The sequence below is a fragment of the Pristis pectinata genome, chromosome 14 (assembly GCF_009764475.1).
Source record: "Pristis pectinata isolate sPriPec2 chromosome 14, sPriPec2.1.pri, whole genome shotgun sequence".
Classification (NCBI taxonomy): Eukaryota; Metazoa; Chordata; class Chondrichthyes; order Rhinopristiformes; family Pristidae; genus Pristis; species Pristis pectinata.
In genome coordinates, this window is record NC_067418.1 from 631,790 (window position 1) to 650,240 (window position 18,451).

Consider the following 18,451-nt stretch of genomic DNA (forward strand, 5'->3'; position numbering starts at 1 on the left):
TGTGAAGAATAGGAGGATGACTAGAGTGAGGGTAGGACCGATCAGGGATAAAAGAGGAGGTGGAGGAGGTAGGGGAGGTCCTTAATGAATACTTTGCTTCAGTGCTCACTAGGGAGAGAGACTTTGACAAATATGAGGTCAGCGTAGAACAGGCTAATGTGCTGGAGCATGTTGAGGTTAAGAAAAAGGTAGTGTCAGAGTTTCTGAAAAACATTCGCATAGACAAGTCTCCAGAGCCGGATGGATGAACTGCAAGTTACTATGGGAAGAGAGGGAAGAGATTGCTGGGGTGTTGACGATGATACTTGCATCCTCCCTGGCCACGGGAGTAGTGCTGGAGGGCCGGAGGATGGCAAATGTTGTTCCCTTCTTCGAGAAAGGTAATAGGGATAATCCTGGGGATTATAGAGCAGTGAGTCTTACGTCAGTGCTAGGCAAATTATTGGAGAGGATTCTTAGGGACAGGATTTATGAGCATTTGGAGAAGCATAGGCTATAAGGCTAGAATTTGCGAGTGTAAATTGGGATGACATTTTTGAAGGGAAGTGTACAATGGAGATGTTGTCGTTGTTCAGGGATCTCTTGCAGGATGTTAAGGATAAATTTGTCCTGGTGAGACAGAGAAGGAATGGCAGGGTGCAGGAACCATGGGTGACAAGAGAGGTGGAACAAGTAGTTAGGAAGAAGAAGGCAGCATACATAAGGTGTAGGCAGCAAGGATCAGATATGGCTCATGAGGAATATAGGGTAGCAAGGAAGGAACTTAAGAAGGGGCTGAGGAGAGCAAGAAGGGGACATGAAAAGGACTTGGCGAGTAGGGTTAAGGAAAATCCCAAGGTTTTTTTTCACTTATATGAAGAGCAGAAGGATGACGAGAGTAAAGGAAAGACCAATTAAACACAAAGGTGGGAAGATGTGCCTGGAAGCTGTGGAGGTGGGTGAGGTTCTCAATGAATACTTCTTTTCAGTATTCACCAAGGAGAGGGGCCTCGATGACGCTGAGGACAGTGTTGGTAAGGGTAATGTTCTGGAGCACATAGATATCAAGAGGGAGGATGTGTTGGAGCTGTTAGAAAATATTGGGACAGATAAGTCCCCGGGGCCTGACGGAATATTCCCTAGCATGCTCTGCGAGGCGAGGGAGGAGACTGCCGAACCATTGGCTAGGATCTTTGAGTCCTCGTTGTCCATGGGAATGGTACCGGAGGATTGGAGGGCGGCAAACATTGTCCCCTTATTCAAAAAAGGTAGTAGGGATAGTCCAGGGAATTATAGACCAGTGAGCCTTACGTCTGTGGTGGGCAAGCTGTGGGAAAGGATCCTTAGAGGTAGGATCTATGAGCATTTAGAGAATCATGGTCTGATCAGGGACATCCAGCATGGCTTTGTGAAGGGAAGATCTTGCCTCACAAGCCTGATAGGGTTCTTTGAGGAGGTGACCAGGCAGATTGATGAGGATAGTGCAGTAGATGTGGTCTACATGGATTTTAGTAAGGCATTTGACATGTTCCACATGGTAGGCTTCTTCAGAGGGCATAGGATCCAGGGAGGCTTGGCCGTGTGGATTCAGAATTGGCTTGCCTGTAGAAAGCAGAGGGTTGTGGTGGAGGGAGTGCATTCGGATTGGAGGGCTATGACTAGTGGTGTCCCACAAGGATCGGTTCTGGGACTTCTGCTTTTCGTGATATTTATTAATGACTTGAATGAGGGGGTAGAAGGGTGGGTTGTCAAGTTTGCAGACGACACAAAGGTTGGTGGTGTTGTGAATAGTGTGGAGATTGTCGAAGATTGCAGAGGGACATTGATAGGATGCAGAGCTGGGCTGAGACGTGGCAGATGGAGTTCAATCCAGAGAAGTGTAAGGTGGTACACTTTGGAAGGACAAACTCCAAGGCAGAGTACAAAGTTAATGGCAGGATTCTGGGTAGTGTGGAGGAGCAGAGGGATCTGGGGGTTCATATCCACAGATCACTGAAAGTTGCCTCACAGGTGGATAGGGTAGTTAAGAAAGCTTATGGGATGTTAGCTTTCATGTCGTGGGATCGAGTTTAAGAGCTGTGAGGTAATGATTCAGCTCTACAAAACTCTGGTTAGACCACACTTGGAGTATTGTGTTCAGTTCTGGCCACCTCATTATAGGAAGGATGTGGAAGCTTTAGAGAGGGTGCAGAGGAGACTTACCAGGATGCTGCCTAGATTGGAGAACATGTCTTATGAGGAAAGGTTGAGCGAGCTCGGGCTTTTCTCTTTCTTGCGACACAGGATGAGAGGCAACTTGATAGGGATGTACAAGATTATGAGGGGCATAGATAGAGTGGATAGCCAGCACTTTTTTCCTGGGGTGGCAGTGGCCAATACCAGAGGACATCAGTTTAAAGTCAGAGGATGAAAGTTTAGGGGAGATGTCAGAGGTAGGTTCTTTTTGTTTTACACACAGAGAGTGGTGCGTGCCTGGAACACATTGCTGGAGGTGGTGGTAGAGGCTGATATAATAGGGACATTTAAAATACTCTTAGATAGGATCATGGATGTAAGAAAAATGGAGGGTTATGGGCTGTGCAGGAGGGAAGGGTTAGATTGATCATAGAACATAGAAACATAGAACATAGAAAACCTACAGCACAATTCAGGCCCTTCATCCCACAAAGCTGTGCTGAACATGTCCCTACCTAGGCTTACCCATAGCCCTCTATTTTTCTCAGCTCCATGTACCTATCCAAAAGTCTCTTAAAAGACCCTATCGTATCCGCCTCCACCACCGTTGCCGGCAACCCGTTCCACACACTCACTACTCTCTGAGTAAAAAACTTACCCCTGACATCTCCTCTATACCTACTCCCCAGCACCTTAAACCTGTGTCATCTTGTAGCAACCATTTCAGCCCTGGGGAAAAGCATCTGACTATCTACCAGGTCATGGAGTAGGTTTATATAGGTCGGCACAACACCATGGGCTGAAGGGCCTGTTCTGCGCTGTGCTGTTCTATATTCTCTCCTTTGTTCTTTCCCTCCACTTTTCTGGGTTCTGAATTTGCTCGAACTTGTTACATCTCAACTATTTCCAGTTAGAGTCACAGAGTCATCCAGTATGGAAACAGACCCTCTGGCCCAACTGGTCCATGCTGACCAAGATTCCCATCTAAGCTGGTCTCATTTGCCTGCGTTTGGCCCATATCCCTCTGAACCTTTCCTACCCATGTATCTGTCCAAGTACCTTTTAAATGTTGTTAATGCCTGCCTCAACTACTTCCATATACTCACCACCCTCTGCGTGAAAAAACTGCCCCTCAGGTGCCGGTTAAATCTTTTGCCTCTCACCTTATGCCCTCTAGTTCTTGATTTCCCAACCCTGGGAGAAAGACTGAGTGCATTCACCCTGTCTATGTCTCTCATAACTTTATATACCTCTGTAAGATCACCCCTTATCCTCCTATATTCCAATGAAAAATGTCCCAACCTGCTCAACCTCTCTCCATAACTCAGACCCTTGAGTCCCGACAAAATCCTCATAAATCTCCTCTGCACTCTTTCCAGCTTAATGGCATCTTTTCTATAGCAGGGCAACTGAAACTGAACACAATATTCCAAATGTGGCCTCACCAATGTCTTGTACAAATGCAACATAACCTTCCAACCTCTATGCTCAGTGCCCTGACTGATGAAGGCCAGTTTTCCAAAAGCCACCTTCGCCACCCTGTCTACCTGTGATGCCACTTTCAAGGAACCATGTACCTGTACTAGGTCCCTCTGTTCTACAACACTGCCCTAACTAATTTCACCCCATCTAAGCCCTCAGCACTCTGGCAGTCTCAGTCTATGTTAGGAAAGTTAAAATCCGCTACTATGACGACCCTATTATTCCTGCAACTTTCCTCAATCTCCCTGAATGTTTGTTCCTCTAATTCCTGTTGACTATTTCGGGGCCAGTTGTACGATCCCAACAAAGTGACCATCCCTTCCTTATTTTTCAGATCCACCCATAAAGCCTCACTGGACAATCCCTCAGTAATTTCATCTTGGACTACTGCCGTGACATTCTCCTTCATTATAATTTCAACTCCCCCTCCTTTCTTTCCTCCACTTGTATCCCACGTATGGTACCGTGGAACATTTAGCTGCCAGTCCTGTCCCTCCCTCAGCCATGTTTCCATAGTGACTATAATATCCCAGTCCATTGTAGCTGTCCACGCCCTGAGTTCATCCGCCTCACGTCAGGCCTCTTGCATTGAAATAAATGCCATTTAATCCAGCAGTTTTTCCTCACTCCCTGCCATGCTGCTGCCTGTCTTGTCTGCTGACCTTACTGTCATTGAATTCTGTCTCAGCTTCCAGCCTTCCATCCGCCTCACTTCTGCTTTGGATCCCTCCCCCTGCCAAATCCGTTTAAACCCTTCCTAGAAGTACTTGCAAACCTGCCTGCCAGGATATTGGTCCCCTCCAGTTCAGGTGCAACCTGTCCCCCGTACAGGTCTCCCCTGCCCAGAAAACATCCCAATGGGCCAAAAATCTGACTCCCTGCCCTCTGCACTAATTCTTCAGCCACACGTTCATCTGCCATATCCTCCTTACCCTTATTGGCACGTAGCACAAAGATCACTACCCTCGAGGTCCTGCTTTTTAACCTTGTTTCTAACTCCCTGTATTCACTCCGCAGGACCTCATCCCTTTCTCTACCTATGTCATTTGTGCCAACGTGCACAATGACTTCTGGCTGCTCACCCTCACCCTTGAGAATGTTCTGCAACCACTGATATGATGAAAGGTCATTATTCTGAGCCATTAACTCTTTCACTGTCCATTGATGCTGACCAACTTGCTGCTATTGCTGGCAACCTCTAGTGTTAGATTTCTAGCCTCTGTAGAACTTTGCATTCTCAGGAACAGCAAACCTTTTGACCATCAGCTAAGGGCGAGCACAAGTCTGGATACAGGAGAAGGTCCTCGCCCTGTTAGCAGTGGGGGGTGGCCCTGCGTTCACTCTTCCAGTCTCAGAGGTTACACAGAGAACTCACCTTTCTCATGCGTTGAACACTTTTTTTTACCTGCAGAAGATGGCATTCACCAAGCACAGCCCTGTCGTGACTGGTGGTGGGACACAGCAAATAAAACCCCTTACCCCCTACAAGGTCATGAGGGTCACAGACAGGGCAGTCGTGCAGGTCTCGGGGTCCCTGATGTCTGTGGAGATGATGGCACTCAGGGTAAGTACAGTGATTAATGGTGCATTTATGGTGATACTGAATTATTGTTGGGTTTGGATCAAAGCACAGCATGTAGTGTTATATGCACGTCCCTACCTGTGTTCACATGGCGTGTCTCAATGTCTGTATTGTTGATAGGTTCATAGTTTACATCAGCCTGTGTGTGCTGCTGTTGTACAGACACATTTATACACTTCTGTTGTAAGGATAATGTAAGGAACATGCTCACAATGTGCCTTCTGTTTACAGGACGGCCTCAGGGCCAAGTGGAAGGTGGTACACCAGGCCCCTCGCGATCACCTCCACACTCCGCTTCACCGACATCACTGGGAGCTGGTGCCAGTCCTGACACACACACATCGAAGAGTATCAGTGAGTTTGAGGAGGGAACACAGGGTGAGTCAGATTGAGGGAGGGGCAGAGGCGATGGGTGAAGGAGTCAGCCTCTCCAAGTGGTATAGTGTGGGCACAGGCCTGGTGAATGGGCTTTGCATGTCCACCACTCTGACCAATTGGACCATGTAGCCTCGCGGGCTGTAGCTCCAGTTAGACCGTGTCTTGTCCACAGGGGAAAGCACACAGATCAGGGCACTTAGCTCGGACATGCAGACAGTGACCAGGGCAGTGGTTTATGTCCACACAGCTGGGTGCTCCTGGAGTGCAGCACAGGTCGGTAGTTGTCTCTTCCTTGACATCTCTTGCCTGCAGCTGCTTCCAGCCAAGTGACAGGAAAAGGCAGTGAAATCACAAAGACCTCCAAAACTGAAATAGAACTGGCAGACTGAGAGTGGGAGGGGAGGCTGCAGGGCTGAGGGACGGGTGTTGTGGAGTGATCGCTGAACAGAGACTCCACACAATCCTACATCCTCTGTTTCAAATATTCATCAGACCTTCCCTTTAACCTTATCAGTGAGGAAATTAGATATTTTCACTTTCTGAAAATGTTTAAATTGCACAGTCTTTTCCTGCTCCACTGGGAGAAGTCCCAGTGTTGTTGCCCATTATTCAGGTTTACAACCTTGGCGTCAGTTTCGGTGCCTGCTCCTTGTACTTCAGTGAGGTGAAGAAATGGTACAAATCCGAGGTGTGAGGATTGATCCCTGGGCTGTACATTGGCCTCAGCTGGACAGGTCAGTGGTCATGTTGCAGCAGATCAGTCCAGCAAGGCTCCATCTTCGGATGGCTTTCAGTGGTTCCGGGAGAATGTAGTGTGATCACGGTCAGCAGCAGTCCCAGGCAAAGGCTTAGGCTTTGGATCAGGAACAAGCTAAGGTGTGAAGATCTCTGCAGTCTGACACCTTTTGGCATGAGGACTGGCTGTTTGGGACTTGCCTTAAGGGGTAGTCTCCATGGATGTACCCAGTACTGATTGTACTCCAACACTGATCAAGTCCCAATACCAGTCACTCCCAGGGATGTGTCTCATCATCGTTTGTACACTGGGTGCAGCACATTGACTTTTCCCTTTGGGTGTGCCTAACATTGATTTCATCAATAGGGTGTAATGAGTATTGACTGTATCAGTGGGATGTGCCCTGGTACCAGCTGCACTTCTGGGGCAAGTGAGTAAGGAATCGAGGTAACACAATCTAGATCTATCTTTAAATGTGGTGAATTTTGGTGATTGCCAACTTGAAGCTACAATGTGGCATTCACAACTAATGTGTAACGCTCTTTGAGAGAATATGATGCTTCACATTCCTGGATAACGATGTCTCTCAGAGGATTGCTCTAGCTACTACCTTCTTTCCATAGTATTGGCCTCGCTTCCTGCCCTCGCAGTGCCGACTCCTCCCACTCCGACCAAGGTCATCTCGCCTACTGCCTTGAATGGGTTGGAGGTTGCTGAGCAACGTAGCTGGCTCTACCTGGAAGAAATGGTCAATTCATTGCTGGCCACAGCTCAGCAGCTGAAGACTCTGATCGAGCAGGCAAAACAAGCTAGCATCGCCTCGAAGGATGGAGCTATCGCTCAGGCCAAGCTGCAGGCAGACACCGAGAGAAAAGGGGTGAGTGGACCTCATACCGAGTGCACTACCGGACCTGGGTTAATCTCAGTGAATGCTGAGCCTAGTGTTAGTAGGAGTGGTTTGTGTGAATGGCGAACCAAGGGAAAAGGAGGCCTGGACCTGAATCTCAGCTTGATCCAACAAATCCCAAACTGGCTCCCAGTCCCAGGCTCCAACCCCAGCCAAACCACTGATCCTAGGTCCAGCTCTGCCTGGCCCCCGCCTGTGCTGTAACCCAAGCTGAGGTAAAACCTTCTGCAGGCATACATCTGACCAGCCTTTCTCCCTGGCTGGCTGACTGTAAGCGGTAAGGTTGTGTAGTGGGTTAATTAGCAATGGAAGAAAGGTGATGAGGCTTGTGAGTGCAATGAGGGGTGTACATGTCACATGATCATCAAGACCATGTATAGACAATGAGGTAAAAGTTGTGTTCAAGTTTTTGTGCACAAGAATGGAATAAGAATGTTGCTGACCACTTCCTTGACACAGTTTGTTTCTTGTGTAATGTAGACCCTGACCCAGTACCAGAACCAGATACCATTTCACTCAGCTGATGATGTGGATGGAAAAACTGAGATCATCATCAAGGTGAGTGAGAGGGAGGTAATTTATGTCAGGCACAACTCCAAGCAGAACAAGTCTAAGGCTGCAGACCAGTATCCCTTGAGAAGGTGGGGTGAGCAGATGCTAGAACAGTGTGGTCTGCCTGGTGAAGGTGCTCCCACAGTGCTGTTGAAGAGGGAGGTCCAGGATTTAGACCTGACAACAGTGACAGACCAGAAATACATTTCCAGGTCAGATGTGGTGTGACTTGGAGGAGAACCTGCAGGTGGTGGTGTCCCCCTGTGCCTGATATCCACGACCTTCCTGGCTGCAGAGGCCGTGGCTTCGGAAGCTGCAGGCTGATGTGCTGCAGTGAATTGGGCCTCAGCCACTGAGCTGGTGCTGAGATCGCATTATGTATTACAACAAGTACATCCCAAAAACACTGAAATGTGAAAAGCACTATATAAATGCAAGCCTTTCTTTGTACCCCATTTCAAGATATTTGAGTCATTGAGCACTACAGCACAGAAACAGGCCCTTCGGCCCGACTAGTCCATACCGACCTGATCTTCTGCCTAGTCCCATCTACCTGCACCCGGACCATATCCCTCCAAGTCCATCCATGTACCTAGCCAAACCTCCCTTAAATATTACAGTTGAACCCACATCCACCACTTCCACTGGCAGCTCGTTCCACACTCGCACCACCCTCTGAGTGAAGAAGCTCCCCCTTAGATTCCCCTTAAATATTTCACCTTTCACCCTCAACCTATGACCTCTAGTTCTAGTCTCACCCAACCTGAGGGGAAAAAGCCTGCATGCATTCACCCTATCTATACCCCTCATAATTTTGTATACAAGATCTTCCCTCATTCTCATACACTTAGGGGTATAAAGTCCTAATCTATTCAACCTTTCCCTGTAACTCAGGTCCTCAAGTCCCAGCAACATCCGTGCAAATTTTCTCTGCACTCTTTCAAGCTTATTGATATCTTTCCTGCAGGTAGGTGACCAGCACTGCACACAATACTCTAAATTCGGCCTCACCAATGTCTTGTACAACTTCAACATAAAATCCCAACTCTTGTACTCAATGCCCTGATTTATGAAGGCCAATGTGCCAAAAGCTCTCTTTACGACCCTATCTACCTGTGATGCCACTTTCAAGGAACTATGGATCTGTATTCCCAGGTCCCTTTGTTCTACCACACACCTCAGAGCCCTACCATTCACTGTGTAAGTCTTACCCTAGTTTATCCTCCCAAAGTGCAGCACCTCACACTTGTCTGCATTAAATTCCATCTGCCATTTTCCCAGCTAGTCAAGATCACGCTGCAAGCTTTGATAGCCTCCTCGCTGTCCACTACGCCCCCAACCTTGGTGTCATCTGCAAATTTGCTGATCCAGTTTACCGTATTATCATCTAAATCATTAATATAGATGATAAACAACAATGGACCCAGCACCGATCCCTGCGGCACACCACTAGTCACAGGCCTCCAATCAGAGAGACAACCATCTACTACCACTCTCTGGCTCTTCCCACTAAACCAATGTTGAATCCAATTGGCTACTTCATCCTGAATGCCAAGTGACTTAACCTTCTGGACCAGCCTCCCATGCGGGACTTTGTCAAAGCCCTTGCTAAAGTCCATGTAGACAACATCCACTGCCTTCCCTAGATCAACCTTCCTGGTAACCATCTTGAAGAACTCTGTAAGATTGGTTAGACATAACCTACCACACACAAAGGCATGTTGACTATCCCTAACCAGGTATCCTATTCCTCAGAATACCTTCCAATAATTTACCCACGGCTGACATCAGGCTCACCAGCCTATAATTTCCCAGCTTATTCTTAGAGCCTTTCTTGAACAGTGGAACAACATCAGCTATCCTCCAGTCCTCTGGCCCTTCACCCGTGGCTGAGGACATTTTAAATATCTCTGCCAGGGCCCCTGCAATTTCTGCACTAGCCTCCCACAAGGTCTGTGAGGACACCTTGTCAGAACCTGGGGATTTGTCCACCTTCATTTGCCTCAAGACAGCCAGCACCTTCTCTTCCATAATCTGGATACAGTCCATGACCTCACTACTCTTTTGCCTCAGTTCTATAATCTCTGTGTCTATCTCCAGAGTAAATATGGATGCAAAAAATTCATTTAAAATCTCCCCCACCTTTTTCGGTTCCAAGGATAGATGTCCATGCTGATCTTCAAGAGGACCAACTTTGTCCCCTGCTACCCTTTTGCTCTTAACATAGCTATAGAAACCCTTGGGATTCTCTTTCACCCTGCCTGCCAGAGTAACCTCATGTCCTCTTTTTGCCTTCCTGATTTCTCTCTTAAGTGTTTTGCATTTCTCATACTCCTCAAGCACCTCATTTGATCCTAATTGCCTATACCTGAAATATACCTCCTTTTTCTTTACCAGATCCTCGATATCCCTTGATAACCAAGGTTCCCTAAACCTCTTAGCCTTGCCTTTTATTCTGACAGGAACATACAGGTTCTGTACTCTCAGTATTTCTCTTCTGAAAGCCTCCCACTCACCAAGCATCTTTTTGCCAGAAAACAGCCTATCCCAATCCACGCCTTCCAGATCCTTTCCGATGCCATCAAAATTGGCCTTACCTCAATCTAGAATCTCAACCCGAGGACCAGTCCTATCCTTCTCCATAATTATCTTCAAACTAATGGAATTATGATCACTGGATCCAAAGTGTTTCCCTACATACACTTTTGTCACCTGCCCTGTCTCGTTCCCTGAGCGGAGATCCAGTATCACACTCTCCCTAGTTGGGACGTCTACATATTGAATAAGGAAACTTTCCTGAACACTTTTGATAAATTCTATCTCATCCAATCCCTTTACAGTATGGGAATCCCTTTACAGTCAATATGTGAAAAGTTAAAAATCACCTAATATCACAACTTTATATTTCCTGCAACTGACTGCTAAGTCTCTACAGGTTTGTTCCTCTGAATCCCAGTGACTATTGGGAGGTCTATAATATAGTCCCATTAATATGGTCAATGTATTTGGGACTGTTAATGTATATTGCCAGTAACATTTTCCTCCGTTCAGTCTGGGCAGCTACCCGTAACCAAATATCCCTAACGTTTTAAACCATCCTTAAAATTGTGGCTTACACTATATAAACCAAGTTCGCCCAACCTGTCCTCATAGCACATACCCTCTAATCCAGGCAGCATCCTGGCGAACCTCTTCTGCACCCTCTCCAAAGCCTCCACATCCTTCCTGTAATGTGGCGACCAGAATTGAATGCAATACTCCAGATGCAGCCTAACTAAAGTCTTATAAAGCTGCAGCATAACTTCCTGACTCTTGAACTCACTGCCTCAATTAATGAAGGCAAGCATGCCATATGCCTTCTTTACCACCCTCAACCTGTGTAGACACTTTCAGGGAGCTATGGACCTGGACCCCAAGATCCCTCTGCTCATTAACACTGTTAAGGGTCCTGCCATTAACAGTGCACTGTCTCTTTATATTGGCTGGGATGAACTCCATCTGCCATTTTTCTGCCCATATCTGCAACTGATCTATATCCCGCTGTATCCTTTGCCAGTCTTCCGGTGTATAGTTACCAGGATTATCCCTGTTCTCCTTCTTGAATAATGGAACAATGTTAGCTACTCGCCAGTCCTCCAGGACCTCGCCTGTGGCTAGAGAGGACACAAGGATATTGGTCAAGGCCCCCAGCAATCTCACCTCTTGCCTCTCTCAATAACCTGGGGTATATCCCATCAGGCCCTGGGGACTTATCCACCTTAATGCTCTTTAAGAGACCTGACACTACCTCCTCATTTATCTCGAAATGCCCCAGCATATTAGCACGCTCCACACTGATCTCCCGATCCTCCACATCCTTCTCCTTGGTAAATACTGATGCAAAGTACTCATTAAGGACCTCACCCACATCCTCCACTTCCAAGCACATGTTCCCTCCTTTATCCTTGAGTGGTCCTACCCTCTCCCTAGTTATCCTCCTGACATATGTATGAAATGTCTTGGGATTCTCTTTACCTACTTGCCAAGGACTTTTCATGGCCGCTCCTGGATTTCCTAATTCCCTTGTTTGAGTTCTTTTCTTGCTTCTTTATAATCCTGAAGTGCTCTGTTTGATCCCAGCTTCCTAAGTTTTACATACTTTTACTTTATCTGCTTGACTAGATTCACCGCCTCTCTCGACATCCAAGGTTCCCTTCCCCTGCCATCCTTGTCCTTCCTTCTTACTGGAACATCCCTGTCCTGTCCTGTACTCTGTGCAGTTGATCTTTAAGTACCCTCCACATGTCAGATGTGGACGCCCAAAAACAGCTGTTCTCAATTAATTCTCCCTAGTTCCTGCCTAATGCTCCCGTAATTTTTCCTGTTCCAGTTTAATACTCTCCCACAAGGTCCATACTTATCCTTACCTATAGCTATCTTAACTTAAGGAGTTGTGGTCACTGTTCACTAACTGTTCTCCCACCGTAAGATCGGTCACCTGGCCAGGCTCGTTACCCAACACCAGGTTCAGTACGGCCCCTCCTCTCGTTGGACTATCGATATATTGATTAATTGATTCATTATCTGGATGCACCTAACAAATTCTGCCCTGTCTAAATCTCTTGCACTAAGGAGGTCCCAGTTTATATTGGGGAAGTTGAAATACCCCATGACAACAACCCTATTAGTTTTACACCTTTCCCTAATCTGCCTGCATATCTGTTCCTCAATGTCCCGGTGGCTGTCGGTGAGTCTGTAGTATAATCCCATCAGAGTGATTGCACCTTTCTTATTTTTGAGTTCTACCCATATAGACTCTGTGGACGAGCCCACTATGTCCCCTCTGAGTGCAGCTGTGATATTGTCCCTGATTAGTAGTAAAACACGTGATCCACTGACAACAAATGATCCATTGACAACACCTGACCCAGTAACAACACCTGACCCAGTAACACCCAATCCATCAACAACATCGGACCCATCAACAACACCCGGTCCATCAACAATACCTGATCCAGTAACAACAATTGATCCAGTAACAACACCTGATCCATGCACGTCATATGAAATGTGAATCAGGGGCAGGTGCAGGCTACTTTGCCCTTGTTCCTGCTCTATCCTTGAATGATTTTTAAACAGTGACCCTGTTCTCTACATTCTCCCACAAGGGCAGACACGTCCTCCACATCTGCCCTGTCAGAACTTACGATCAACAAATTTAGCAATACTTGATCTCCTATTAGGGAGCCAGACAGGTCAGGTGACAGAAGTATGTGTAGGTGAACATTTTGGATCCAGTGACCATAATGTCATTAGTTTCAAGTTAATTATGGATAAGGACAGGTCTGGTCCTTGAGTTGAGGTTCTAAATTGGAGAAAGGCCAATTTTGTGGAAATGAGAAAGGATCTAGGAAGAGTGGATTGGGATGAGTTGTTTTCTGGCAAGGATGTGCTCAGTAAGTGGAAGGCCTTCAAAGGTGAAATTTTGAGAGTGCAGAGTTTGCATGTTCCTGCCAGGATTAAAGGCAAAATTAACAAGCATAGGGAACCTTGGTTTTCAAGGGATATTGGTGATCTGGTTAAGAAAGAGAGAGAGGTGTATAGCAGGTGTAGGCAACTAGGAACAAATGAGGTACTTGAAGAGTATAGAAAAAGTAAGAAAATACAAAAAAAGGAAATCAGGAAGGCAAAAAGAAGACATGAGGTTGCTTTGACAGATAATGTGAAGGTAAACCCGAAGGGTTTCTACAAGTATATTAAGAGTAAAAGGATAGTAAAGGACACAATTGGTCCCCTAGAAGATCAGAGTGCTCATCTATGCGTGGAGCCTCAGGAGATGGGGGAGATCTTAAACAGTTTTTTTGCATCAGTATTTACTCAGGAAACTGGCATAGTGGATATGGAAGGAAGGAAAACAAGCAGTAGTGTCATGGAACTTATAGAGATTAAAGAGGAGGAGGTGCTTGCTGCCTTACAGCGAATAAAGGTAGATAAATCCCCCGGGCCTGACAAGATATTTCCTCGGACCTTGAGAGAGACTAGTGTAGAAATTGCAGGGGCCCTGGCAGATATATTTAAAATGTCCTTAGCCACGGGTGCGGTGCCGGAGGACTGGAGGGTAGCTCATGTTGTTCCGTTGTTTAAAAAGGGATTTAAAAGTAAACCAGGTAATTACAGGCCGGTGAGACTGACATCAGTAGTAGGTAAATTATTGGAAGCTGTTCTGAGAGATTAGATATACAAGTATTTGGACAGCCAAGGGCTGATTGAGGATAGTCAGCAATGCTTTGTGTGTGGTAGATCATGTTTAATGAATCTTGTAGAGTTTTTCGAGGAGGTTACCAAGAAAGTAGGTGAAGGAAAGGCTGTGGATGTTGTCTAAATGGACTTTAGTAAGGCCTTTGACAAGATCCCACATGGGAGGTTAGTTCAGAAGGTTCAGACACTAGGTATCCATGGAAAGGTTGTAAACTGGATTCAAAATTGGCTGTATGGGGGAAGACAGAGAGTGGTAGTGGATGATTGTTTCTCAGACTGGAGGTCTGTGACTAGTGGTGTGCCTCAGGGATCTGTGCTGGGACCATTGTTGTTTGTTGTCTATATCAATGATCTAGATGATAATGTGGTAAATTGGATCAGCAAGTTTGCTGATGACACTAAGATTGGAGGTGTAGTGGACAGCGAGGAAGGCTTTCAAAGCTTGCAGAGGGATCTGAACCAACTGGAAGAATGGGCCAGAAAATGGCAGATGGGATTTAATGCAGACAAGTGTGAGGTGTTGCATTTTGGTAGGACAAGTCAAGGTAGGACATACACAGTAAATGGTAGGGCACTGAGGAGTGCGGAGGAACAAAGGGATCTGGGCATTCAGATACATAATTCTCTGAAAGTGGCGTCACAGGTAGACAGGGTTGTAAAAAAGGCTTTTGGCATCCTGGCATTCATAAATCAAAGTATTGAGTATAGGAGTTGGGATGTTATGGTGGGGTTGTATAAGACATTGGTGAGGCCAAATTTGGAGTATTGTGTGCAGTTCTGGTCACCTAACTATAGGAAGGATGTCAGTAAGATTGAAAGAGTGCAGAGGAGATTTACTAGAATATTGTCGGGTCTTCAGGAGTCGAGTTACAGGGAAAGATTGAACAGGTTAGGGCTTTATTCCTTGGAGTGTAGAAGAATGAGGGGAGATCTGATAGAGGTTTACAAAATTATGAGGGGTATAGACAGAGTAAATGCGAGTAGGCTCTTTCCACCTAGATTAGGAGAGATAAGTACGAGAGGACATGGCTTTAGGGTGAAAGGGGAAAGGTTTAGGGGATCATTAGGGAGAACTTCTTCACAGACAGTGGTGGGAGTGTGGAACGGGCTGCCATCTGATGTGGTAAATGTGGTCTCACTCTTGTTTTAAGAATAAATTGGATAGATACATGGACGGGAGAGGTCTGGAGGGTTATGGACTGGGTGCAGGTAAATGGGACTATTGGAATAAAGTTTTGGCACAGACTAGAAGGGCCAAATGGCCTGTTTTCTGTGCTGTAGTGTTCTATGGTTGTAAACACGCTTCAATGCCTTAATTACAAGTCATTTGTGTGTTGGCAAAAGTTGATGCCCCACTCATACCTTGCCAACCAGGAACAGGTGATGCTTCCTCCCTGTTTCCTATTGGTCATCTAATCTATCCACGCCAATGTGTTACCACCTACACTGTGAACTTTTATCTGCCACAATAATCTGTGAAGCAATCTTATCAAATACCTTCTGGAAATCTGAGTACATCCGCCAGATCCTCTGTGTCTGTAGCACATTACCTTTCCAGAGAATTCTGATATACTGGTCAAACATTATTTCCCTTTCATAAACTCATGTTTACTTTGCCTGATTACCCTCAGATTTTGTAAACGCCCAGCTCTTACATCTTTCATAAAAGCATTGAGCGTTTTCTCTGAGACAGATGTCAAGCTAACTGGCCTATACTTTCCCTTCCTTCAGTCTCCCCTTTGTTGAACATCACAAAGTCTGTTCCAACCTTATGCTTGTGCCAGCTGGTCCTGCCCTCACCGTGTCTCGTGTCAATTGGTGCCAGCATCACTGTGTCTCGTTCCAAGCTTGCATGAATATCATTGTGCTGAGGTGTCTGGCACCAAGCTTCCAGACAAATGTGAGGCGGTGCATTTTGGGAGCACTTCAAGGTCTCTCTGGTGAATACTGAAGCAAAGTATTCATTGAGGACCTCCCCTACCTCTTCCGACTCCAGGCACATGTTTCCTCTTTTATCCATGATCGATCCTACCCTCACTCTAGTCATCCTCTTATTCTTCACATACGTGTAGAAAGCCTTGGGGTTTTCCTTGATCCTACTCGCCAAGAACTTCTCATGCCCCGTTCTAGCTCTCCTAAGTCCATCCTTAAGCTCCCTCCTGGCTACCTTGTAACTCTCCAGAGGCCTGTCTGATCCATGCTTTCTAAACCTTAGGTAAGCTTCTTTCTTCCTTTTGACAAGATCATCTACTTCTCTTGTAAACCATACTTCCTTCACTCTACCATCTTTACCCTGCCTCAGTGGGACAAACCTATCCATAACCCCATGCAAGTACTCCCTAAACAACCTCCACATTTCCGGTGTGCACTTCCTCCTGTTCCTAATTTATGCTCCCAAGTTCCAGCCTAATAGCATCATAATTCCCCCTCCCCCAATTAAATACTTTCCCATATCGTCTGCTCCTATCCCTCTCCAAGGCTATGGTAAAGGTCAACGAGTTATAGTCATTATCTCCCAAAATGCTCTCCCACCGAGAGATCCGAAACCTGATCAGGCTCATTGCCCAGTACCAAGTCCAGTATGGCCTCTCTTCTAGTCAGCCTGTCCACCTACTGTGTCAGGAATCCTTCCTGGACACACGTAACAAACTCTTCCCCATCTATATCCCTTACAGTAAGGAGGTGCCAATCAATATCAAGGAAGTTGAAATCACCCATGACAACAACCCTGTTATTTTTGCACCTCTGTCTCCTGATCTGCTCCTCAGCGTCTCTGCTGCTATTGGGGCAGGGGGTGGTCTGTAGAATGCTTCCAATAAGGTGATCGCACCCTTCCTGTTTCTGACTTCCACCCACACTGACTCAGTGGACGATCCCTCCAGGACATCCTCCCTTTCTACAGCTGTGACACTGTAGCTGATCAGCAAAGCCACTCCCCCACCTCTATTACCTCCACCCCTGTCCCTTTTGAAACATCTAAACCCCGGAATATCCAGCAGCCATTCCTGCCCTAGTGACAGCCAAGTCTCTGTAATGGCCACCACGTCGTAGTTCCATGTACTGATCCATGCTCTAAGTTCATCAGCCTTGTTCCTGATATTTCTCGCATTAAAAAAGACACTTCAGCCCATCCAACTGACTGTAATTTTGCCCTTTCAACTGACTATCCTTCCTTAGTCTTTCTACACGCTGCATCTATTTGTACACTAAATGCACCAACCTCTGACCTATCTCTTGGGTTCCCATTCCCCTGCCGAACTAGTTTAAACCGTCCCCAAAAGCTCTAGCAAACCTGCACGCAAGAATATTGGTCCCCCTCCAGTTCGGGTGTAACCCGTCCCTTTTGTACTAGTCGTACCTTCCCCAGAAGAGATCCCAATGATCCACAAATCTGAAACCCTGCCCCCTGCACCCTGCACCAACTCCTCTGCCACGCATTCATCTGCCAAATCATCCTATTCTTACCCTCACTGGCATGCGGCTCAGGCAGCAATCTAGAGGTTACTACCCTTGAGGTCCTGCTTTTCAGCTTCCTACCAAGTTGCTGTAAGTGCCTGGAAGAGCAGTTTGGTCAAAGTGTTGACCCTTCATCTGTTGTTTCTCACCGGAACCTTCTAGCAACCTGTCCTCCCCAGTTAGCTTTCCACCTTCAATGAAGTATTTTAAAATCTGAATTAAATTAATCACAAGAAATAATCTGACACACGACTACTGCTAACTCCCAAGGTCTGGCATTTATTTCAGAGCTTGTCCGTTAGGAAGAAAGCAAAGATGTGTTTTTACAGAGTCTCACCTACCCCAGCTGTTCCCAAAATGATTCACAACTAATCTCTGTTGAAGTATGCGAGATACAGTTGCGGTGAGATAAATGATAAAATAATCTCTGCTAATGTTCGTGTGGTTGGATAATACCGGGAGAAATGCACGTTCTTCTGCAAGTGACTAATGCAGAGCTTGAGCTGTGGCCATCTCTGAGTCCAATGACTAACATGGGTTGGTACCTTGACCTGTGTGAGCCCCTAAAAGCACCCAATGTGTAAACATCTTGAACCGACTGGTTGGCCATCCTGTGGATGCTGTATTGTTTTTCAAGTTTTCCGTCTTACTCTCTGTCCATTCATATCCTTGTTAACAAAAATAGTTTTGAAATTCAGCGATTTGTACCAAATATTGAAAGCAAAAACTTCCCAGAAGTATCTGTAACTTGTCTTTTTCCCTCTGGGTTACTCGTAGCAAACGTGTGTGAACTGTGGCCGTGAAGCGATGAATGAATGCACTGGATGTCACAAGGTTCATTACTGTTCAACGTTCTGCCAGCGAAAGGTGAGCTTTCTCCAGAGCCTTTCACTGCCTTGGGCTTTCAAAGAGGGAACACTTTGCAGGGTTCTGGGGAAAGAGCAGGGGGATGGGGATGACAGGAACA

General features: G+C 46.3%; 1 protein-coding gene across 2 annotated transcripts in view; it reads left to right on the forward strand.

Annotated features, from left to right (window-relative positions):
- Positions 1-18,451, forward strand: part of LOC127577765 (deformed epidermal autoregulatory factor 1 homolog) — a 49,743-nt gene that overhangs the window by 19,545 nt on the left and 11,747 nt on the right. The window contains exons 6-10 of one of the 2 annotated variants that reach the window (XM_052029309.1): positions 5,048-5,200; positions 5,450-5,596; positions 6,956-7,209; positions 7,720-7,797; positions 18,262-18,351. In XM_052029309.1, the coding sequence (XP_051885269.1) occupies positions 5,048-5,200; positions 5,450-5,596; positions 6,956-7,209; positions 7,720-7,797; positions 18,262-18,351 (722 nt within the window). The remainder of the gene's footprint in view (positions 1-5,047; positions 5,201-5,449; positions 5,597-6,955; positions 7,210-7,719; positions 7,798-18,261; positions 18,352-18,451) is intronic. The other variant, XM_052029308.1, reaches the window with a different exon arrangement.